The sequence below is a fragment of the Solea senegalensis genome, linkage group LG15 (genome assembly GCF_019176455.1).
Source record: "Solea senegalensis isolate Sse05_10M linkage group LG15, IFAPA_SoseM_1, whole genome shotgun sequence".
NCBI lineage: Eukaryota > Metazoa > Chordata > Actinopteri > Pleuronectiformes > Soleidae > Solea > Solea senegalensis.
In genome coordinates, this window is record NC_058035.1 from 20,363,271 (window position 1) to 20,382,638 (window position 19,368).

General features: G+C 41.1%; 1 protein-coding gene across 2 annotated transcripts in view; it reads left to right on the forward strand.

The window, feature by feature from the left end:
* Positions 1-19,368, forward strand: part of gfra1a (gdnf family receptor alpha 1a) — a 123,261-nt gene that overhangs the window by 93,461 nt on the left and 10,432 nt on the right. For both annotated transcript variants that reach the window (XM_044046455.1, XM_044046456.1), the window contains 3 exons: positions 969-1,078; positions 3,266-3,400; positions 17,496-17,677. In XM_044046455.1, the coding sequence (XP_043902390.1) occupies positions 969-1,078; positions 3,266-3,400; positions 17,496-17,677 (427 nt within the window). The remainder of the gene's footprint in view (positions 1-968; positions 1,079-3,265; positions 3,401-17,495; positions 17,678-19,368) is intronic.

Sequence of the window (19,368 nt, forward strand, 5' to 3'; positions counted from 1 at the left end):
TCAACACATACAGCTGTCGATTTTAATTTTCCCTTTATTTATTTATTGTAAGAATTAAAACTCAATAAAGTTTATAAAATAATTATAAAATATAAATATATAAAAGAATATAATTCAAATGTTTGCTTTATAACTGTATGCTTTGTTGTTTTTATCGTTTGCTTAACTTGCTTTTATTTGGTCTTGTTTTTGAATCAGTGGACAGAGCAAGATTGGAAGATAAAATCACAGATTGCACTTTTAATTGCACTATTAATTGTCAAATTATTTTTGTTTTAATGAAAAGTAGCAAAAACAAATACAAAGACTTCTTTCAAGTTACCTTGAATGGGGGCTTTTGTGCTACTGTGCACACACTGAAATGAGAGGGAGGAAGTGTAACCGTCTCATTAAGTTTTATATTTTCAGGAAGAATCTGAATATTACGAATGAAACGTTAATGTTGCTCAAAGGTGCTTACGACAAAAAAAAAAGCCTTTCAGAGTCAGATCCAGATTGTGGAAGGTAAATGAAGATCAAGGCTTTTGGAATCGGAGCATGACTTTAAAAGGATTTGCTTTGCGTCAAAGAGCCAGTATATCACACTCAATCTCACTTCCAATGGTGGATTTCTCGGGAACCCAAGCCTCATTTCAATTTCACATGCCGCTGCACCTGTGGCAAAGTGTAAACAAACATTTGTGAAGGCAGTAAATGAAATCGGGCGCTGACTCGGTGGAGAATTGCCTTTAGCCTCATTCACTCCAGGATATAAAACAGCCGCAGCATACGTAAGAGGGTCATCTTACTCCACTGAATGCAGCCATTAAGACGCTTAATTGCATTGAGAGCAATGACTTCCAGCGCACACACTCATCTGGACCGGGCATTCTGATGTGCATCGCAAGTCCCACCGGCCGTCTGAATTCCTCATCAAGGATCTGTTGGCGCTCTAATCATGTTGTTTTGGATCTGTGTGTGTGTTGCAGGTCACGTCTGGCTGACTTCTTTGTCAACTGCCAACCAGAGCCTCGCTCGCTGTCAGGCTGCCTGAAGGAGAACTATGCAGACTGCCTCCTCGCATACTCAGGCCTGATCGGTGAGTTTACACACGCACTTGACCATTGAGGCTGTTTTTTGATTTGGCATTTATTCCACTTCACTGTCTGTGATTTGCTGCTGATTTTCGTCAAAGGATTTCTGCATTTTTTTTTCCTTAACAAGGGTGAGGCGGTTGCAAAATGTCTTGCATTTAAATGGAAGTCTAAGGGAAAACAAGCTTCTACGTCTCATTTTTTTGAATTATGTTCCCATTTAGAGGTAAATCGATGATCCAATAGGTGACTTACAGTTTCAAAAACAGACTCCTCCTGTACGCTCTATAGTTGCTGTTAAATTATATATAATTTGAATAGTGCTATTTTCCACTTGTCAGTACTTGAGGTGAAGTATTGGAAGTAAAATAAAAGCTGTGAAAATTTCCTTTTCTTTTAAAATTGAAGGACTTGACAAAAACAGAACTCAGAGTCCACCGAGGGCATAAATCAACCCAAAGCTTAACTGGAATCCTGTCAGATTACTCAAGTGAGCTGGTTGTCTTCATATACATTGCTATATTTAGTTTGAATTCATTATTAGAAGTCATATTTTGAAGTTTGTCGACAATTTTCCTTTTTTCACTGCACCAGTTTGACGGGATTTCACCTTTGACATGAATAAATTGCTTAAAATAACCTGACAATGACTTAAATGTAACTGGCACAGTTTTAATCTACTTAATTTTGAGCTAAACAAAGGGAACTTGGCTTGTTGCTGGATGGTTGGCAGTTTGAATCCTGACAGGTCAAGGGGCTGAGGAACCTCTTGGCAATGTAACCAACCCCCTTTGCTCCCAGTTGATTGGGCGAACTGGATACTCTAAATTGACCCCTGCCATGGGGGGGCCTCATAAATCGTACTGGCTCCCAAGCTCTGCTAAATGGGAAAGTTGCACCAGGAAAAATCTGCCATATAAAATATGTGGATCACTGAAAAAGCAGGTGGTCCACTGTGGTAACGCCCTCGGGAAGAGAAGAAAAACTGTAAAAAAACTGTAAACTGTGATGGATTTTGACAAATCTCTGTGATCTCTAATAACTGGTCAAAACTAAAACACATTAAGTTTCATAAATAACTCCCAGAGTCTGAGTCACAATGCGATGCAGCCACGTTGTCCTCGCAACCCATCGCGACAACAATGAGCTCTCAGAAATTAGTCATCATAAGTGGCTCAAGCAAACCAGGCATAGACACAGCGCCAGTCGATTCTGCCGACTACAAAACAAAAAGCCCTGTTTTGGAATGCGGCCAGCAGAAGGGAACAATCCATCGAGGCAGTGAGAAATCACTGACTGAAGCTATTTACTTTCCCTCGGAGGGAGAAAGCCTATTCTTCACCCGGGCTTCGCTGCAGTCTGCTTCCTGCAGAAACTCCGCCTCATGTACTTCAGTGCGTAAGACAGAGTGAAACAATACAACAGTGATTTAACTTTTTTTATGTATTATGAAGATGATGGAAGGTGATAATATGCTTTTATTCATATCACAGAAAAGCCCCCTCCATACTCTTTCTGTGTCCTCGGAGAGTTAGGCTTGTGTGCTGCTCATTTACACTAAAAAATTGGACTTGGCATTCTTGTGTACCTGATCCCACATTCTATTTAAGTTAGTTAAATGGCCTTGAACACGACATGGCTGTTTGTGCGCCACTGGCTGGTCTGATTATGTCACAAACTAATGATCTACTGGGGTCTTCAGTACTCTACGGTGGGCAACTCAAGACGTTTCACCCCTCATCCAAGAGGCTTCTACATAACTGAAAAAGCCACTTGTCTTAAGTTACATATTGAAGGGGACTCTGTTTCTGAGGAATGAGAACCTTAAAAGACAATATCTACTGGGATTGTCATGCAAAACCAAACAGAGACTGGTCTGAACAAGAGAAAAAACAAAAGAAATCCAGAAAGCGATGAGCAGTTATCGAGCCTTGAAGCAGATGCCACCCCTGCCACTTTATTAGGTGACCTGTGTACTTAATAAAGTGGCTGGTGAGTGTATTTCTTACACTTTGCACTTTGTGTGGGCTGCACACGGACAACCACATCGGGTCTGCTGGTACCGACGTTTGCAGATGACACTCTTACATCTGTTTATTCATTCGTCTTAAACATTTCACTGACAGTCCTTGTTTCCTGAACGTATTCCAAAGACAAATGACTGAGTGAATGTCTGTATCCGCCTGCCACAGGTACAGTGATGACTCCCAACTACCTGCGCTCTCCCAACATCAGCGTCTCCCCGTACTGCGACTGCAGCAACAGCGGCAACAACAAGGACGAGTGCGACAAGTTCAGAGAGTTTTTCACGGAGAACACCTGCCTCCGTGAGTTATCCCTTTGACCAAATGCTGTCTACTCTATTCTCTCCCACTCGTTTCTGTTCTATCTCGGGCTTATCTGTTTCTCTGGAGTTCTGTTCTGCTGTCACATTCTATTTTCATCCCCTCTGCTCAGCCCTTTTCCTGTTTTGCTTTTTTTTATCGTCTCCTCTCTTGTTCTTGTCTCTCTCTCCTTTGCACCAAATATGTCCCACTGCCAAGCTGGCATTGTTACCCCTCTGCATGATAGAGAAAACAGTCGTACTACACCGCGTTCTCTGTGTGTGTGCATGCCTAAAGGATGTAGCAGAACTCCTGCTTCAGATCGTAAGCAGGAAGCAGCTTCTGTTTAAATAGCATCTCACACTTTGTCTGGCTCTATTCTACTCACACACACATACACATACAAAAGAGCACGTACTGTATTTCCAGCCAAGATGAATAAATTGCAGGTTATTCCTGCCTCGCTGCTGTGATAAGACAACATACACGGATTCAGCACTGTGCCTCTTCTGTTTTGATGCCACACTCAAGGTTACTCTGTGCACTGCAGTTGTCCACAGCACAGTTTAGGTGTAAGTTGATTCTTCATTGATTCATGTGCATGGGGGTCAGGACACGGGGTTTTACAGAGAGCGGTGTTCTCAAGGGCACGAACAGTGAATTGTTTGTGATCCCCTGAGCTTCAATCTGGTTAAAGTGATGCTGAAAAGCAGATGACGTGGACGTTGGATCGGTAAAACGGACTCAGCACAAGAGTTCCTACTCATCAGATGGTTTATATTCCAGATTAAGTAATAGGTGTTAATCCCATGTGATGCCATGTTTATGTCTTTCCACTCGGGCAGCCCGTGGCCAAGTGGAAAGGGAACTTGACTTGTAACCGGAGGGTCGCTGGTTTAAATCCCCACCCGGCCAAAAAGGGCTGGGGTTGCTCCCTGGGTGCTACTCAGTGTGGCAGCCCACTGCTCCTAATTCTAGGATGGGTTAAAATGCAGAGGAATACTTTCCCTAAGGGGATTAATAAAAACTAACTTAACTTTAATAACTCACTGGTGTGTAGGTCAGTAAATGGTTGATTAGCTTTGGCTAAGCTTTACTACAGGATCATTTGTGTTTCGCTCACATTGCTAGTGTGATGAAACACAAACAATGATTATTCGCCTGGGGGAGGGTCAGCGCGTCATCTGCGGTGCGTAGTACCGCACGAGGGCATGGTTACTATTTTCTTTTCTTTTTTTTTGTTCTTTGACCAAAACACAGTGAACGCTGATTCTCTTGTTCCCACAGTTCCACACTTCTTGGAAGACTTTCCTCAAGATTGGGAAGTGTTTCTATGGGAATGTGTGCTTGATGTGGGTGAGGTCAGAACGGTCGCAGAGTCAGTCAGTCATCATCTACCGCTTTATCCTCCACCAGAGGGTCACAGGGGGTGCTGTGCCAATCTCAGCTACATGGGGCGATAGGCGGGGTACACCCTGGACAGTTCGCCAGTCCATCGCAGGGCCACACACAACCATTCACTCTCACACTCACTCCTACGGTCAATTTAGAGTGACCAATTCACCTAATCCCCACATTGCATGTTTTTGGACTGTGGGAGGGAGCCGGAGAACCTGGAGAGAACCCATGCACAAACGGGGAGAACATGCAAACTCCATGCAGAAAGGCCCTTTTTCCAACCGGGGCTCGAACCCGGGTCTTCTCGCTGCAAGGCGAGAGTGCTAACCACTACACCCGCCGTGTGTCCCCGGTTGCAGAGTATTGTCCCAAATGTCGTGGTATGCTGAAACGTTAAGTTTGTCCTTCATTAGAGACAAGGGGCCTAGAGCCCAAAACTGGATTGAAGCACCTGAATCTAAATACTTTTGTCCATATAGTGTATGTTAGTGTTTTCTTTGAGCAGTGGAAGAGGGGCTTTGGTACTGATGCGTTTTCATCCATTCATTTCCACTAATTCACTGGCCTTGGTAATGACTCCACATGTCAGGTGTTCTATTGATGAAGCAATCAACTCAAAGAAACCTGAATTAAACAATCAATTGGTTATTGTCTTCCTCGCGCTCAAGAAAACTGCGCTGGTGCTGGTGGTGGTTTGAAGACTGTGTCTCATTTTCACCTACACTCTTCTCTCTTTCACTCAATTATTTGTCCTTTCTGTTTTTATTTGCTTTTCCCCCCTCCCTACTCGTGCTCTGTTATTACTTTTGAGTTCAAGGTTATGAGTTTGGGCTGCAGTAGATAGTAATTGCTGTTATGTGTGTGGAGTTGGAGTTGTACAATTATGGTTGTGAGCACCATTTCTGGTCGGGGTCTTGCAGAGTGACGACATTTTGGGCAGTCCTCACTTTTTCAACAGGCTGTTTGAAGGCTGAAGGTCTTTGCACACCGGACGCGATGCGAATTGCGACGCACATCAAGCACGATGCAAGGAAAACAAATAAATTATGAAAAAATTGCATCACGGTCCGTTTGCAACCAGAGCAGGCAACACACACACACACACACACACACACACTCGGAGACAGCAGCTCAGAACAAACATCGGTGAAAGCTATTTTGAAGCTTGATTTATACACACAGCTCCATTACAACCCCCTCCACACATTTTGTGATTGTTTTATTATTATTTTTTCTTCTTTCATAAAAAGAACGGGGTTTTGGAAAACAAACACAATCAGGCAATCTGCTGCCGAGTTAAGTGCTTGGACTGTACGTCATCAACAGCCCTCGTTCTGATTGGCTCGCAGTTTGTTATTTCTTTGTCCTTGGTGTTTGAAGGCAGTAGTCATTGTTGTTATTATTACATTAGTGCTTTCTTTCTCTTCTCCATTCTTGTCTTTCCTCCGCCTCTACTCCCCAGCTTTCGATGGTTGAGGTAGGACATTAGAAGCAATAATTAAGGATAAGATAATGGACTAGAGAGTAGATTATATCCATGAATGTCTTCAGCAAAAGCCTCTTTTCCACTGGTGAAGCCTCCACTAATATATGATTACTGTCGGCAACAGGAATGAATACAATTGCCGTGATTGCAGTGAGTTCACCTGGCTGTCATGGAAACATGACACCTTAGATCTTATTCTGGTGCTTTATTTTGTCTGTATACACGCTGACTCATTTCCAGTATGACGCCGCGATGTGCACAATTCCATCAGTGATGAGTTTGAAAGAGGGACTGAAGTGTAAAAAAAGAGGGAAACCGTTGTCACTGGTATATGTTTCTGTTGTGCTCCCAACACATTGGTTTATTCCATGTCTGCGATGCTAAATATAACATAAACCAACGTGCTGGAAAATGACTGCACGTCAAAAAAACAGAAATATTGGGCTGGAGCTTTTTTTTTTAACTGAATGGATATCTTCAATCTCCCCGATCACCTCTCCCCCATCTTTTACGCCAGTGGCCATTATTTCACATGACCAGTGTTTAGAATAACTGATCATATTTTAATACGATGTCTCATTTTTATCTGCGCTGTTTCTCTCTGTGTTGTGCTGTGCTGAGCACTCACACACACACATACACACACTCTCATACATGCTCATGGGGATACAGATACGGATATATGCTCTATTTGTGCAGAATACAAATGTAAATGCTCCGCTATCAAACCACCTCTTGAATACACATTTTGAGGAACGATATTTGTACCAGTTTGGTCATAGTTTAACCCTTTTTGCTTATTTTAATCATAAAAGGAGCAGAAAATGTCCTCCTAAGTGCTTTTAGCCATTTTTTCCAGAATAACTTTCAATATCTGGCGGTTACTTACAATTCACTGCATGTGAAAAGACCTTTTTAACTATTTGAAATGAAGAAAAACAAAACGGTAAACACACAAAAAACACGGCAGTTGTACATGAACACCAGATTTTGCGTGTTAAATTTGAAATGGGACCAGTAGAAAACCTATTTACAATAACATGTCTCTCAATGTGCAACAACAGGACAAAAAATGGAAACTATGTGCACATGTTCTTCCCACTCTCAAAACGCTGAGTCGCCGGCTTCCTGACACAAGTGAAATGACCATAATAATCACATGTCGGCTTTAACATGCAACTTCTCAGCAAAACATAATTGCATATCCCCATAAAGTAGATGCTATTCTGGTGTATTTAAATACATACTTTTACCTACAAAAACTAATTCAGAGACAGATTCAATAAGTCCTAATAAGTTTTTTTTAAACAAGATAATTCAATTAATTTGACACAATTTATCACCAACAGTGCATTTTACTTATTGCTTTAAAATAGCAATGGCTTTCAAGTTTGCACAACTGACAAGTCACTCAGAATACATATTGATTTGAGTTTGGAAGTGAGCCTAGGATGATTACTCTAAATAACACGTCAGTATGAGATCTGGCTGATCAAAGAGGGTTAATATGGGTTAAAACAAGCCTGACCTCTGTATATCCATCATTTTGCTTTGATTCACTGTAGCGATTCGAGTGAAGGAGGAATATACTGAACCTCCTCTGACTTTCCAGGATTAGTTTCGACTCAATTCTCTCTTTCTTCACCATTACAAATCCATACTTTTGCTCATCCTCCCCCTGCTCATGCTTCACCTCATCTCATCGTCTCCGTCTCCCTCCTCCTCTCCGCTCTCATTAAGCTTGCTCAGCAGTAACTGCCAGTGACATCTCTGAAGATCCTGACACATGCCGGCTACAGGGTCATGACTGGAGAGAAACTACCAGAGAAGGAAAAGAACAGAAAGACGGAACATGAAAAACAAAGAGAGAGGACGATTACCTTCTTGCACTCACACATTTTGGGCATCTGCCTGGGTAAATGGCTGATTTGTTACTTGGTGGATGGACACATATTGGTATCAGCGGACTGTTCTTTTTGTCAGGCAACATCGCTGATGTGTGTGTACGACACTTCTTAAAATAACAATTTGATGACGTGACAATGAAGTGTCATTGCCACTGAGGAGTCGCTGGCTATATGAGGACATTAACAAGATAAGTTACAGATTAAATCAGATCATTTTAGCCGAGTTCACATGACACAAAATTGTAAGATTGTTCTGCAGTTCCTATTAGTCAAAGTTTCCGCTCTCTTGGCTCAGCTCCATGAGAAGAGGCAACTCTTACGGCTCCCAAATGGCTCTTCATTTAGTATCACTCAGAGTCTTCTATAGCCTAATTTAGCAATTATGAATGGTTTGTGTGTTGGTAAGCAATTTCTGATGCCGTGTTTTCATAAAAGCCTTATTTTTTTATGCATTCTTATTTTCTTACAAGAAAAACACAGTTACTATTGTTTAATATTTTAATCAGACCTTAAAATGAACAACTGAACACAGCAGCAAATAAATCTAGACGTTATGACACTGCCGAACGTTTCTGGATCAATGCTGTCTGAAGTTTGTCCTTCTTTTAGGAACTTCCTGGATCACTCACAGAATGTTTGTGATGGTTAGGTGATCGCCCATCTGTCTTCCCATTAAATGTTTGTAAGAATTTACCGACTGATGATCACATTTTTGAAGAAATCCCAATATCCATTAATGGGCAAAAATTCTCAAAACTCATTGGATCAGACACTCGCACCCTCAGTTGCATGTGGAAATGATTCAGATTAGAGATTTAGTGGCAATTTAAATCTAATCTTAAAATTGCATATATCTCAGTGACATCTATGTCAAAGGATAAGATAATGGACTGAAACATCAGGAACGCATTGTTGAGCAACTTCAACCCTTTAACACTTAATCCTCAAAATGTCCGTCCAGACTTTTTTTTTGCTTATTTTAACCATAAATGGGCCAGAAAATGTCCTGTGAGTAAGTACTTTTTCCCATTTTTCCAGAATATCATTCAGTATCTGGCAGTTAAAATAGTGTATTAGTTTTATTTAGAAAAAAACATGATTTTGATGTGTTAAATTTGAAATGTGAACAGTATAAACCATTTTTAAAAGAACATTTGTTTGAGTCTTTGTCTCAATGTCCAAAAACGGGCCAAAAATTAGAAACTCCTTCCTGGCGTGAAATGACCATAATAACCACATGTTGACTTTGACTTGTAACTTCTCAGCTTTCAAAAAGTCAGGCAAATGTGTTGTTTTCGAGACAAAGACTCACGTCTTTGCAGACGTGTTGGTAAACCTAGAGTTTATTGGACAGAACTTTCTCGTGAGACAGCGGGAGTGAAATCACTTTCTCTTCCTTCTTGCTCTGATTGATGTCAGCTTTCACATGTGGAGCACTGCTCCTCTTGCTTCACTTGATGGAAAGTCACTGATCAATAGCTTTGCCGTGTGTCCATTGGCTGTGTCGCTTTCATCAAAGATCTTGAAGAATGATTTAGGGGTCCCATTGTTTTTGTCCCTCTGCTGTCGATGAATTCTTAAATCTCCTTGTCAGTTCTTGCACTTCCATTGAAAGGAACTTAAAAACACTGGCGCTTTAATGTATTCAAAGGTTGCCCACTGCTGTGCTTCCTCACATCCAGTACTTGTACTGAATATACAAAGGTCACACCGTCCAACGTGATCATAATTCTACTATTACAGAAAACCTTGTACATGTAAAGTGAGATGAAGCGGCACACATTGGTGAGAGTCAAGCATATCATCTTGCTAACATAAATATCTACTGCAGTGGGGAAATGATATTGTTGTTCAAACGCGCCGTGCTGTTGAATACGTGTTTGGTTTAGTGCGTTACAGTTGCACAGTGTTTGCTCTTGTGATTGTGTACTGTTGCACTTTTAGGGATTTAAGAACAAGGATATGTTTATGTGGGTTTGGTCATCACAGCAGATAAAGATTCCCACGGGTCTGTGTTAGTTTTTTTGCAGCACTTTTTCATAATGGCAAGAACATTCCTGATTTAATGGCTAGGCAGGGATCTCCTTTGTGACATGTTCTCTTGGTACTTTTGGTTTTTGCAGATGTAAGGTCAGTTGGTGTTTGACTTTCCCAGTGTATTCCTTTGCCTCTTACTCAATGTCAGCTGAAGCCACATCTCCTGTAAACCCCTTAACAGATAAGCAATATATCTAATGGGTTATGAGTAGATGAGGATTAGACAAGAGTTTGTGCCGAGTTCGGCATTGTCCTCTTGTTATTATCCCTTTACAAGATTGGTGCTAACCCCGAGCTCGGAAGTCAGTTCCCCACAGCTGATCAGCAGAATAGATTTTTGTTTTATGGCTATCAGACTTCATTAACGCAAAACCCCTTCAAAACTGCTCTTAAAGCGCTTTTACACTTATACGTAGCACATTTCATTTACATTAATAAATGATCTTAAATGTTACACAGTTGGGGGCGGTTGGTGTTGTGGTTAGCACTCTTGACTTTGCAGGTCCAAACAAGGGCCGTTCTATTGAATTAGATTTGTGTCAATATTTTCAAACAACACTTTTCATGAAGCAAATAAAATGTCGATTTAATCAGTCAAAAATATTGTATTAAAAAAAGAAATACACTTGTTCCTTGCGCTGCCTGGTTTGTATTTGTTTTTTTGTGAATTGTAAGTATCTAACATTTACACTTACTTCTTCCAGTCCAGAGCTATCACTCCAAAACTCAGTAGCCAACCAGCAGGCAGCTTTCTAAGGCCGGCCCACGGTCAGAGTCGCTGTGTGTCTCTGTGGTGCCCTGTGATGGACTGGCAACCTGTCCAGGGTCTACTGCGACATTTGGCCCCCAGAACCCTCATGTGGAGGATAAAGCAGTGAATGAGTTACATACACACTGGACCATTTAAGCTACTGTTGCCTTGTTACTTTTGTTTTTTTGAAGGGGCGGGGCTTTTGTTCACAAGCCGAGGAGTTCTGTCTTCTGATTGGATGAAGGTCTGTCCTAGATTCACCGTCCATACATGGAGCAGTGGTAGTTATCAGAGTAAAGTGTTATTTTTTAGAACTGACTAAGGGATTTCACTGACAGCAGGAAGCTCCAATTAACGCTGCGTTTGTGTGTGTGTATCTGCGTCATTACCTCGTTTATGAAACCCTAAAGTTTCAGAACAAACAGTTCAGCCACTGCTGAGAAAATAGTGTTGTATTGTTTTCCTGGGCTCTGCGAAGCGGATCGGCACTTCCTTAATTTGATGTCGTCATCAGAAATCCTCACCACTCCTCTCACCACCGTAGCGCCTCCTGGTGCGGGCACTAGTCCGGGCACATCCGGTTGCGTACATTCAACCGCAGAAGAAGAAGAACTACTCCCGTTGTAGCTGCTGAGATGCAGAGCATCCACCGTGCCAGAGGGGGAGCTGTGTATCTGAGAGCTGGCCTATCTATTACGTCACTTCCAGGTACCTGGCCAATCACAGGACAGTGGGAAAGCTCTCGTTGGCTGGCCAATCACAACACAGTCCATGTTCTGGGGGTGTGGTTTTGGTCTGAAACAGCACGGTTTACGACAGCGTCAGTGAGGAGATATTTTGATTGGCTTGTTTGCAGCGATTAGGAGGTTTTTAACCATGAAAACAAGTTAATATATGTAAGTAGACCTCCATAACTTTATAACTTTCTATGTCGCCTTTAAGGATCCTGATATCAGATGTCATTTATATATACGCATGTTAAACTGTGTGGGTAAATGAGTGATATCAAATGTAGTCAGTTAGAAATAAGCAAAAGGACGATGAACAGAGTGAGAAGATACTTATGCAGTGTTTTCTGTTGAATTTACTAAAACATTTACAGAAGAGGAGTCAGCAAGGCACACAGGAATGTCTTATAACCTGAGGCCTATTTTGAGATGCTAGAAATTGTAGACACATGATCACTGTGCTGTGTGTAATTGGCCCTTAGACTTGCAGTCAGAAGAGAGCGCATTAACATTTACAGAGCGGTGTGTCCGCACAAAGCCACCAACCACACAATAACCAGCTCACGCAAAATTAAATATGTCTGAGGCCTGCAGGATATTTACTGACACTTGGTACTGGATATTGCATCTCAGATATGAAGGCACGCACATTTCATTGTTTATTTTCAGTATTTTCTATGATCTGAGGAATTAGTTTGTAAAACATTCAAACACCGGGGGAAGTTGTGTTATATCCAACTCTAATAAACCCAGAATGATGCATCTCAGTTCCGCAGACCTTTATTAATCTGTTTTTAATCACAACTCTGATCATAACAAATAACAAGAATAAAGGACTAAGCATTAATATACATACAAAAAAAATAATTGACCCACATAAACTTAATTCGCAAGGCAATGCTTAAATAATAATAGTAAATATTTACTTTTATTTTATTACAAAAGCGAAACTTAAGAAAGGTTTAATTTTTAGTTACCCCTGTTGGCCAACCTGTAGTACCTCCACAGCCCATTGAGGGGGTTGCAGCCTACACTGGTTTTTTTTGGACTTTATTAATCATCATATCCTGTACAACTCTCCCTGGAACTTGCCTAGGGCAGCCATGGAGCAGCGCCTGGGGAGCAATGGGTGTGGGGTACCTTGCTAAGGCGTACCCCAGTTTTTCCACTTGGCCATGAACTGACTAACCACACTTTGGGAATAGCCACCCCAGATTCAAACACATGAAGCAGCATTGATACGCCAACGTGTGAAGATTAAATGTGTCAAGCAATGGAAATGGACAGAAAGGTGGCCCAGATTTTTATATACAATAAACAATGTGTGGTTACCATGGAGACGCCTGAAGCCATTCTTCACAGCATTAATTGACAGCACTGCACAATGATCAAAGTCGTCGAAGGACGGATTATAAATGAGGCTGATAGAAAAGACCTCAATCAATTTCATCATGAAGTACAAACATATTATTCCTTTTTCTTTAGGTGAATGGAAGCAGAAGTCTCTTTGTCTGTGTCAGAGACAGAGTCAGACACAAAGACATCACCAAAAGACTGTCTGTGTCGTAGGGGATGTCTGGTTTAGCCTCGCAGATGTAACGGGAGCATCTTGGACATCAGTAGTAACATTTATTAAATGTGCGGAGTGGAACTGACTCGAAGGTTGTTTCGAGGTCAGCGGTGAGTTTGAGCAGCAGCCAAGTCCACAACAGGGAGAGACAAGAGCAGGGTCACTCCCCGCTGTGTACACTGGACCTGAGCAGCGTGAACACCACTGAGTTTTGTCCAGTGAACATCTGCACAAAAAAATCTGTTGGATGAAACAAATGAAGGACAACTCTATTTTACTCCTTTAAACCTATCAAGGCCGCTCAGATATTAATAATTAGGGTTCCTCTTTATTAAGGGAAGTTTCTGAACAGACTTAACAGGAATTTGGAGAAGTTGGCATGGCTGCTTTGAGTAAAGACTATAAGACGACACAGAATAGCCCTCGATCGATCAGCCTTAATTGTTGCTGTTGTGCCGCAGGGGCTCCCATTGCTCTGTGATGCAGCTTTATGGCTCGAGGACGCCACACTGCAGAGGTTCACACCCAAGTCAGCAAATTTGCTTACTGTGGACCAACAAGAGGAAGCAAAGAGAGGAGACAGCTCGAGCCAGTGTTACTCAGCAAGCCGTCATACAAGTCTACATTTCCAGAATACCTGAAAAGTCTAACCTTCTGATCAGTGTTTTCTCATCCATGGAAACTGGGAAAAAACAAACAGTGAAGTAAAAAAGGAATTCTGCATTTGCTGATAACGCGGCTGTAAATTACTTTTTATAATCTGGCATCTGTATGAATTGTGAAAATCGCTCTCCCATTTTGAACTGCTTCCCCTCTGGAAGCTACTGTGAGGCCCATTTTTACTCTATGCAAGGGTTATTTACTTATGAACTCACATGTGGACCCACATTTTCAAACCAAGAAATTTAGCTGTACCAGACGTTTTCCACAGCCAGAAAACTATGATGTATGCATTAAAAAAGACTGACCGCTTACATGACGTATTCTTTAAATGTGGTCACATCTAAAAGTGCATCAAGATAGCATGTTTTTTCTCTGTGAAATAAGATAAATATACAGTATGTCATATCTGACCCAGGCACAACATCTCAAAGTGCATTCAACAGAATGCAAAACAACTATTAATTCAATTCAATGTACATCTTATTATATCAAGGCATCATCCAGAGCAGAGAAACCCAACAATTCGCACAATGAGCAAACACTAGTATCTGACTTTGGGTGGCAGTACAAGTCTGGACACAGGGAATAGGCCGCATTCTTACCAAAGAAGAAGAGAACAATGTTACAGCCCCGGCGGAAGTTCCATTTGTGCGTGCGCTGTCCAAGCGTAACACACGCTTTGTGCCCAGTTCCAAAATCTGGGCTGCACGTGCAGTGATGAGACAATACGCATCATGTGCACGATCCGCGTTGGGCATACCTGGGCCTTAGTAGTTTGGAGGCCGTCATTTGAATTGGCCGGCCCTGCATAAAAGACAGAAGGAGATGGAGGGATCCTTTCGTCCGTACTTTGTGTTAATTCCAGGAAAGCTTACGACGTCAGACGTAGTGGAGCAATAGCACCGGTAAACGGAGAGTGACAGCCAGGCGCTCGGCTTCACCCGCTGGTGCACTGTGGGTCGTGGCATGTTTAATTTGTGGGGATATCTGACGAAGCAAGTTGTAAAAAGTCTCAGTGGACTGTCTATTTTGGATCAAGCACAATAAAATAACCTCTTAAAGGTCATCTTTTTTTTATCCCTCTTGCCCAGCATATGGCACTGCCCTCTGGAGTAAGTATTGAGTAATGAACAAGATGCACTGAGGTAGGCTATACTGTATATGGGGTAGTGACGGAGATGATGTTTGGAATGGAAGGATGGAAGTAAAACAGAATGGCATTTAATCTTCCATGATCCAGAAATCTCTCGTAAAAATCAAGATACAGATAAATAACGACTTAACCTCTTCCATAATGACATTTTAAAACTGAATTTAATTGATGGTAATTGGACTCGAGCTCTCCCGCGGTGCCGTCCACAATTTTCCATATTGATGACGTTAAAAATGTCACAAAATAAATACAATTTATTAAAAGCTTTAACTGATACAATTCTGTTTAAATATCAAAATGGCGACAATTAAAATAAATTGAGTAAGGAATTAAAAAATAGGTTTCATTTATATTTCAGTGAGGTCAAGGTGCCATTATACTGATTTGCTCTCGCCCTTTTTCTGCACAATAATTTAATGTTGGAAGGAGGATTATCATTATGTTCCCTAAGCATCTGTGAGCTCAGCTTTCTTCAGTGTGTGTGTGTGTGTGTGTACATCAAAGCCATGCAAAGCTATTAATAGGGCCACTAATGGACCCTAATGGTAAATAGCCATATCAGCACTCAGGTTTTTGACTGTGTGGTGAATTTATAAAGGAGGGAAGTGATAACAAACCCTAAGTACCTTCTAACTCACCTTTAATTGTGGTTGAGACGGCTGCAGTGTAAAGTTTTATTTTAACATGGGGACTAACAAGCGTGTGATTCATGTTGTGATCCAGTTTGGTGCTAAAGGGATCTGCTTGGAAATTACAACAAAGGCATTTCTGGTCTGGCAGGCTAACGCTTTACCAGCTCAGCTTTACCTCTAAGGCCCTGGTCAGATGTGGGATTAACAGTCTGTCCCAGGGGTTCTGACAACACTGAGTTCAGGACCCAAATGTAATATTGAGATTTTAGCTTTTTTAGGATCGTTAAGTACTTTTAACTGATCTACAGTTCAGCTTTGTTCAGCTTGATTCTTGTCACTCTGGCCAATCAGCCTCAGCTCGCTTGAAACCTCACCAGAGCAGGTACTAAATACTAAAAAAAGTACCAGGTACTATGTTAGTGGAAATACAAAAGAACCGTGTGCTGTTGCAGTTGTTTTTTTTTTCTCTTTCTTTGCCACCCACTCCACTCACAATGTCACAATAACAATAATTTCCCCGTCCTGATGCAGATTCTAATACCTGAACTTCAAGTATATCAATCTGATACTCAATGTATGAGAGTAACTGTATGCTACATGGTAGCCTGTCTCAAGTTAAACCCTGAATTGTATTGAACTTTGTGTGTTAAAATATGAAGGCTTCCACACTCATGGTTCTCAAATTGCGGTGCGTGTACCAGCAGTGGTACGTGAGCTTCATCTGGTGGTACTTGAGTGGAGCTGAGGAATTTTGACCAGAGTGGGTCAAAATAAATAAATGAATTCAATAATAACAATTAGAGTCACCTTATATCTCGCTCCATCTTCATCTAATTTCCCTATACCAGTGTATGAAGTATGTGAGGAAGAGGAGGATGATGAGAGAGCGAATTATCTTATGGGGAATACAGTGATCCCTTGTTTATCGCGGGAGTTACGTTCTAAAAATAACCCGCAAGGCGAAATCTGCAAAGTAGGCAGCTTTATTTTTTACAATTAGGCTGTAAAACCCCTCACCACACACTTTATACACTTTTCTCAGAGAGACATGAGCATTTTCTCCCATTTCTCACTAGTCTAAACATTCTCAAAGTTCAAACCTTCGTAGATTTTAAAACATAAAAGTATTATAGAATGTAACCAAAAATCAAAACTTGTTTTCAGGCTCAAACATTTGTTTGAGAAATAAAAATATTTTACACGTTAGAAATTATTAAAATATAAATGTTTTCCTAGCAATTAGAAATAACAAATTTCATTTTAATGTACAAGGACACATGAGAAATTATTAATAGTGACTCACGCGTATTTCTCAGTTCCTCTGACGATGCCGCGGCCTCTTCGACCTTGCGCCGCTCGGGTGCAAGGTCGACGCAGAACACAATGCGTGTTAGTACACTGAAAAAAAAAGCCTGCAAAATTGTACTAAAAAAACAACAAAACGCGAGGCCGTGAAAGGTGAACCGTGTTACAGCGTGGGAACACTGTAAACCTGCAACCTGTGAAAAGTCTGTATTATAACGTTGGTGACAATGGTTTTACTTTGAGAGCGATACTTGGTATAAAAACCACTGCCTTACACGTCATGGTACATTGATGACATTTTAACCAATGCTTGGTCTAGCATTGCAACTGGAAAATGACAATTTCCTGGAAGAGTTGCTGTTTTGGAATTTCATCGGTGTCATCAGCTGTCTTGAAACATCTTTTCATCTTTTTCAAAAAAAAGACGACTTCTATTTTGTTCAACACTAATGAGTTTTGTCTCTGTAGGTAATGCCATCCAAGCCTTTGGAAATGGGACCGACGTGGGCGTGTGGCAGCCGTTGTCACCCGTCCAGACCACCACCTCCACCACCACTCACTACCAGAAGAACCGCGAGCGCAGCCCCAACATCATTGACAACCAAATCAACACAGACCCGGGAATCTATCACTTCTGTGGGAGCCTACAGGTGAGAATAATCACAGTCTGAGGCCATGACATGACAGAAATGGAATGGTCTTTTTGTTTGTCCTTTTCAATCGTTCACATTATCCCTCTAATGTATCTGCACTGCCTGTGTTTGTATCACGGCTGCTATATCAGTGTCACTATATTTGTCTATTGCACACTCACTCACCGCCTCCGGCTCACTTTCTATCTCTGTTTACTTTTGAGACGGGCTCCATTTGTTTATCTCCCACAACAACTGTCAAGTTAAAGCGTTGGATCAAATCCGCCAAACAAATTGAGGGTTGTCTGTGACGGGGAAAAGTCGTGTTGCGGAGATTGCAAAACAACGTCAGACAAGCCGCAATCAACGAGTGGCTGGTGGAGAAAATCAAACATTTAGCGACGGAAGTGACAAGTGTTTCTGAAAAGGTGATGCAGACCAAAATAAGGAAAATAGATACTGAAATTAAAGCTTCATTTTGATAATTATATTCTCCTTCTCATGTACGTATTTCGTGTATATTAGAGTATGACGTGTATGAGCCTCATACTTCATAAAATTTACATTGTAACAAAATGGTAAACCACTATTAACTGACTGTGCATTGAAAGTATACATTTATGGGATGGATATTTTCATAAAGTTTATGGACCTTTGAGATTTTGTCAGGATAGTGAATTGAGGGAACATCCAATCCTTGTTTATTTATTGCTCGTGGTGTTTGCTTCTGGGATTCAAATTGCGGCAGTGTATTTTTGAAATGAAATTGAACTGCTGCAGATTTGATTTTAGTTATTGATTTTCACTTATTTATTTTGTCCCCACTCAACCTGCTCATTTTCTTTTTTCCCCTTTCTCTCTGGATGTAAGTAGCTCAGCTATTTGTTTTTCTTTTTAAAATGAAAGGAAAATGAAAGGACAACAAAACTGCTGGAATAACCACAAGGCTGAGAGAACAACATGGAACAACATGGCTTTATAAAAACCTAGAACTATTGGCACTGAACTGAACGTTTGCTTTAAAAGATAATTAAAAAAAGAAAGTCTATAAAGCTTCGTATTGCTGATGAACCTAATACCTACGCTGGTTTATTCTATTACTTGCTGATTTATATGATTTATCACCATATAAATCAATGAATCAGTCAGATTTATTTATATAACACTTTTCATACAAATAGAAATTGTAATGTCATGAGTCACAGACATGGAGGCAACAGAGGGAGATGTAGAAGAGATGAGACAAAACTGTAAGGAAACACTGTCGTCAATGAGGAAATTGGAATTAAAAAGTAAAATAAGGGAAAAAAATGAAAGCTGAAAAGGCGGCGGTGCTCGAGGGATAAACATTACATTAATGTTGTTTTAACAGCTAATAGTCTCCACTGGACTCGGTATGACTGGGGACTTGGTTCAATAAGAGAGAGAGAGAGAGATGGCGCATTTCCACCGGCTCTACTCGCCTCGCCCCGACACGGCCTGGTTTAAGTAGCGTTTCCACTAACCTAGTACCTGGTACCATGTACTATTTTCAGTACGAGGTTCCAAGCGTGCTTAAGTCGGTACTATGCGATGATTGGCCAGAGTCCCGTCTCAGGAAGAGACGTCCCACACAGAAATCAAGCCGAACAGTGATGAATTGTAGATAAAGTAACTACTTAACAATCCTAAAAACGTGGGTTAATCTCCAACAACTACTCAAGTGTGGT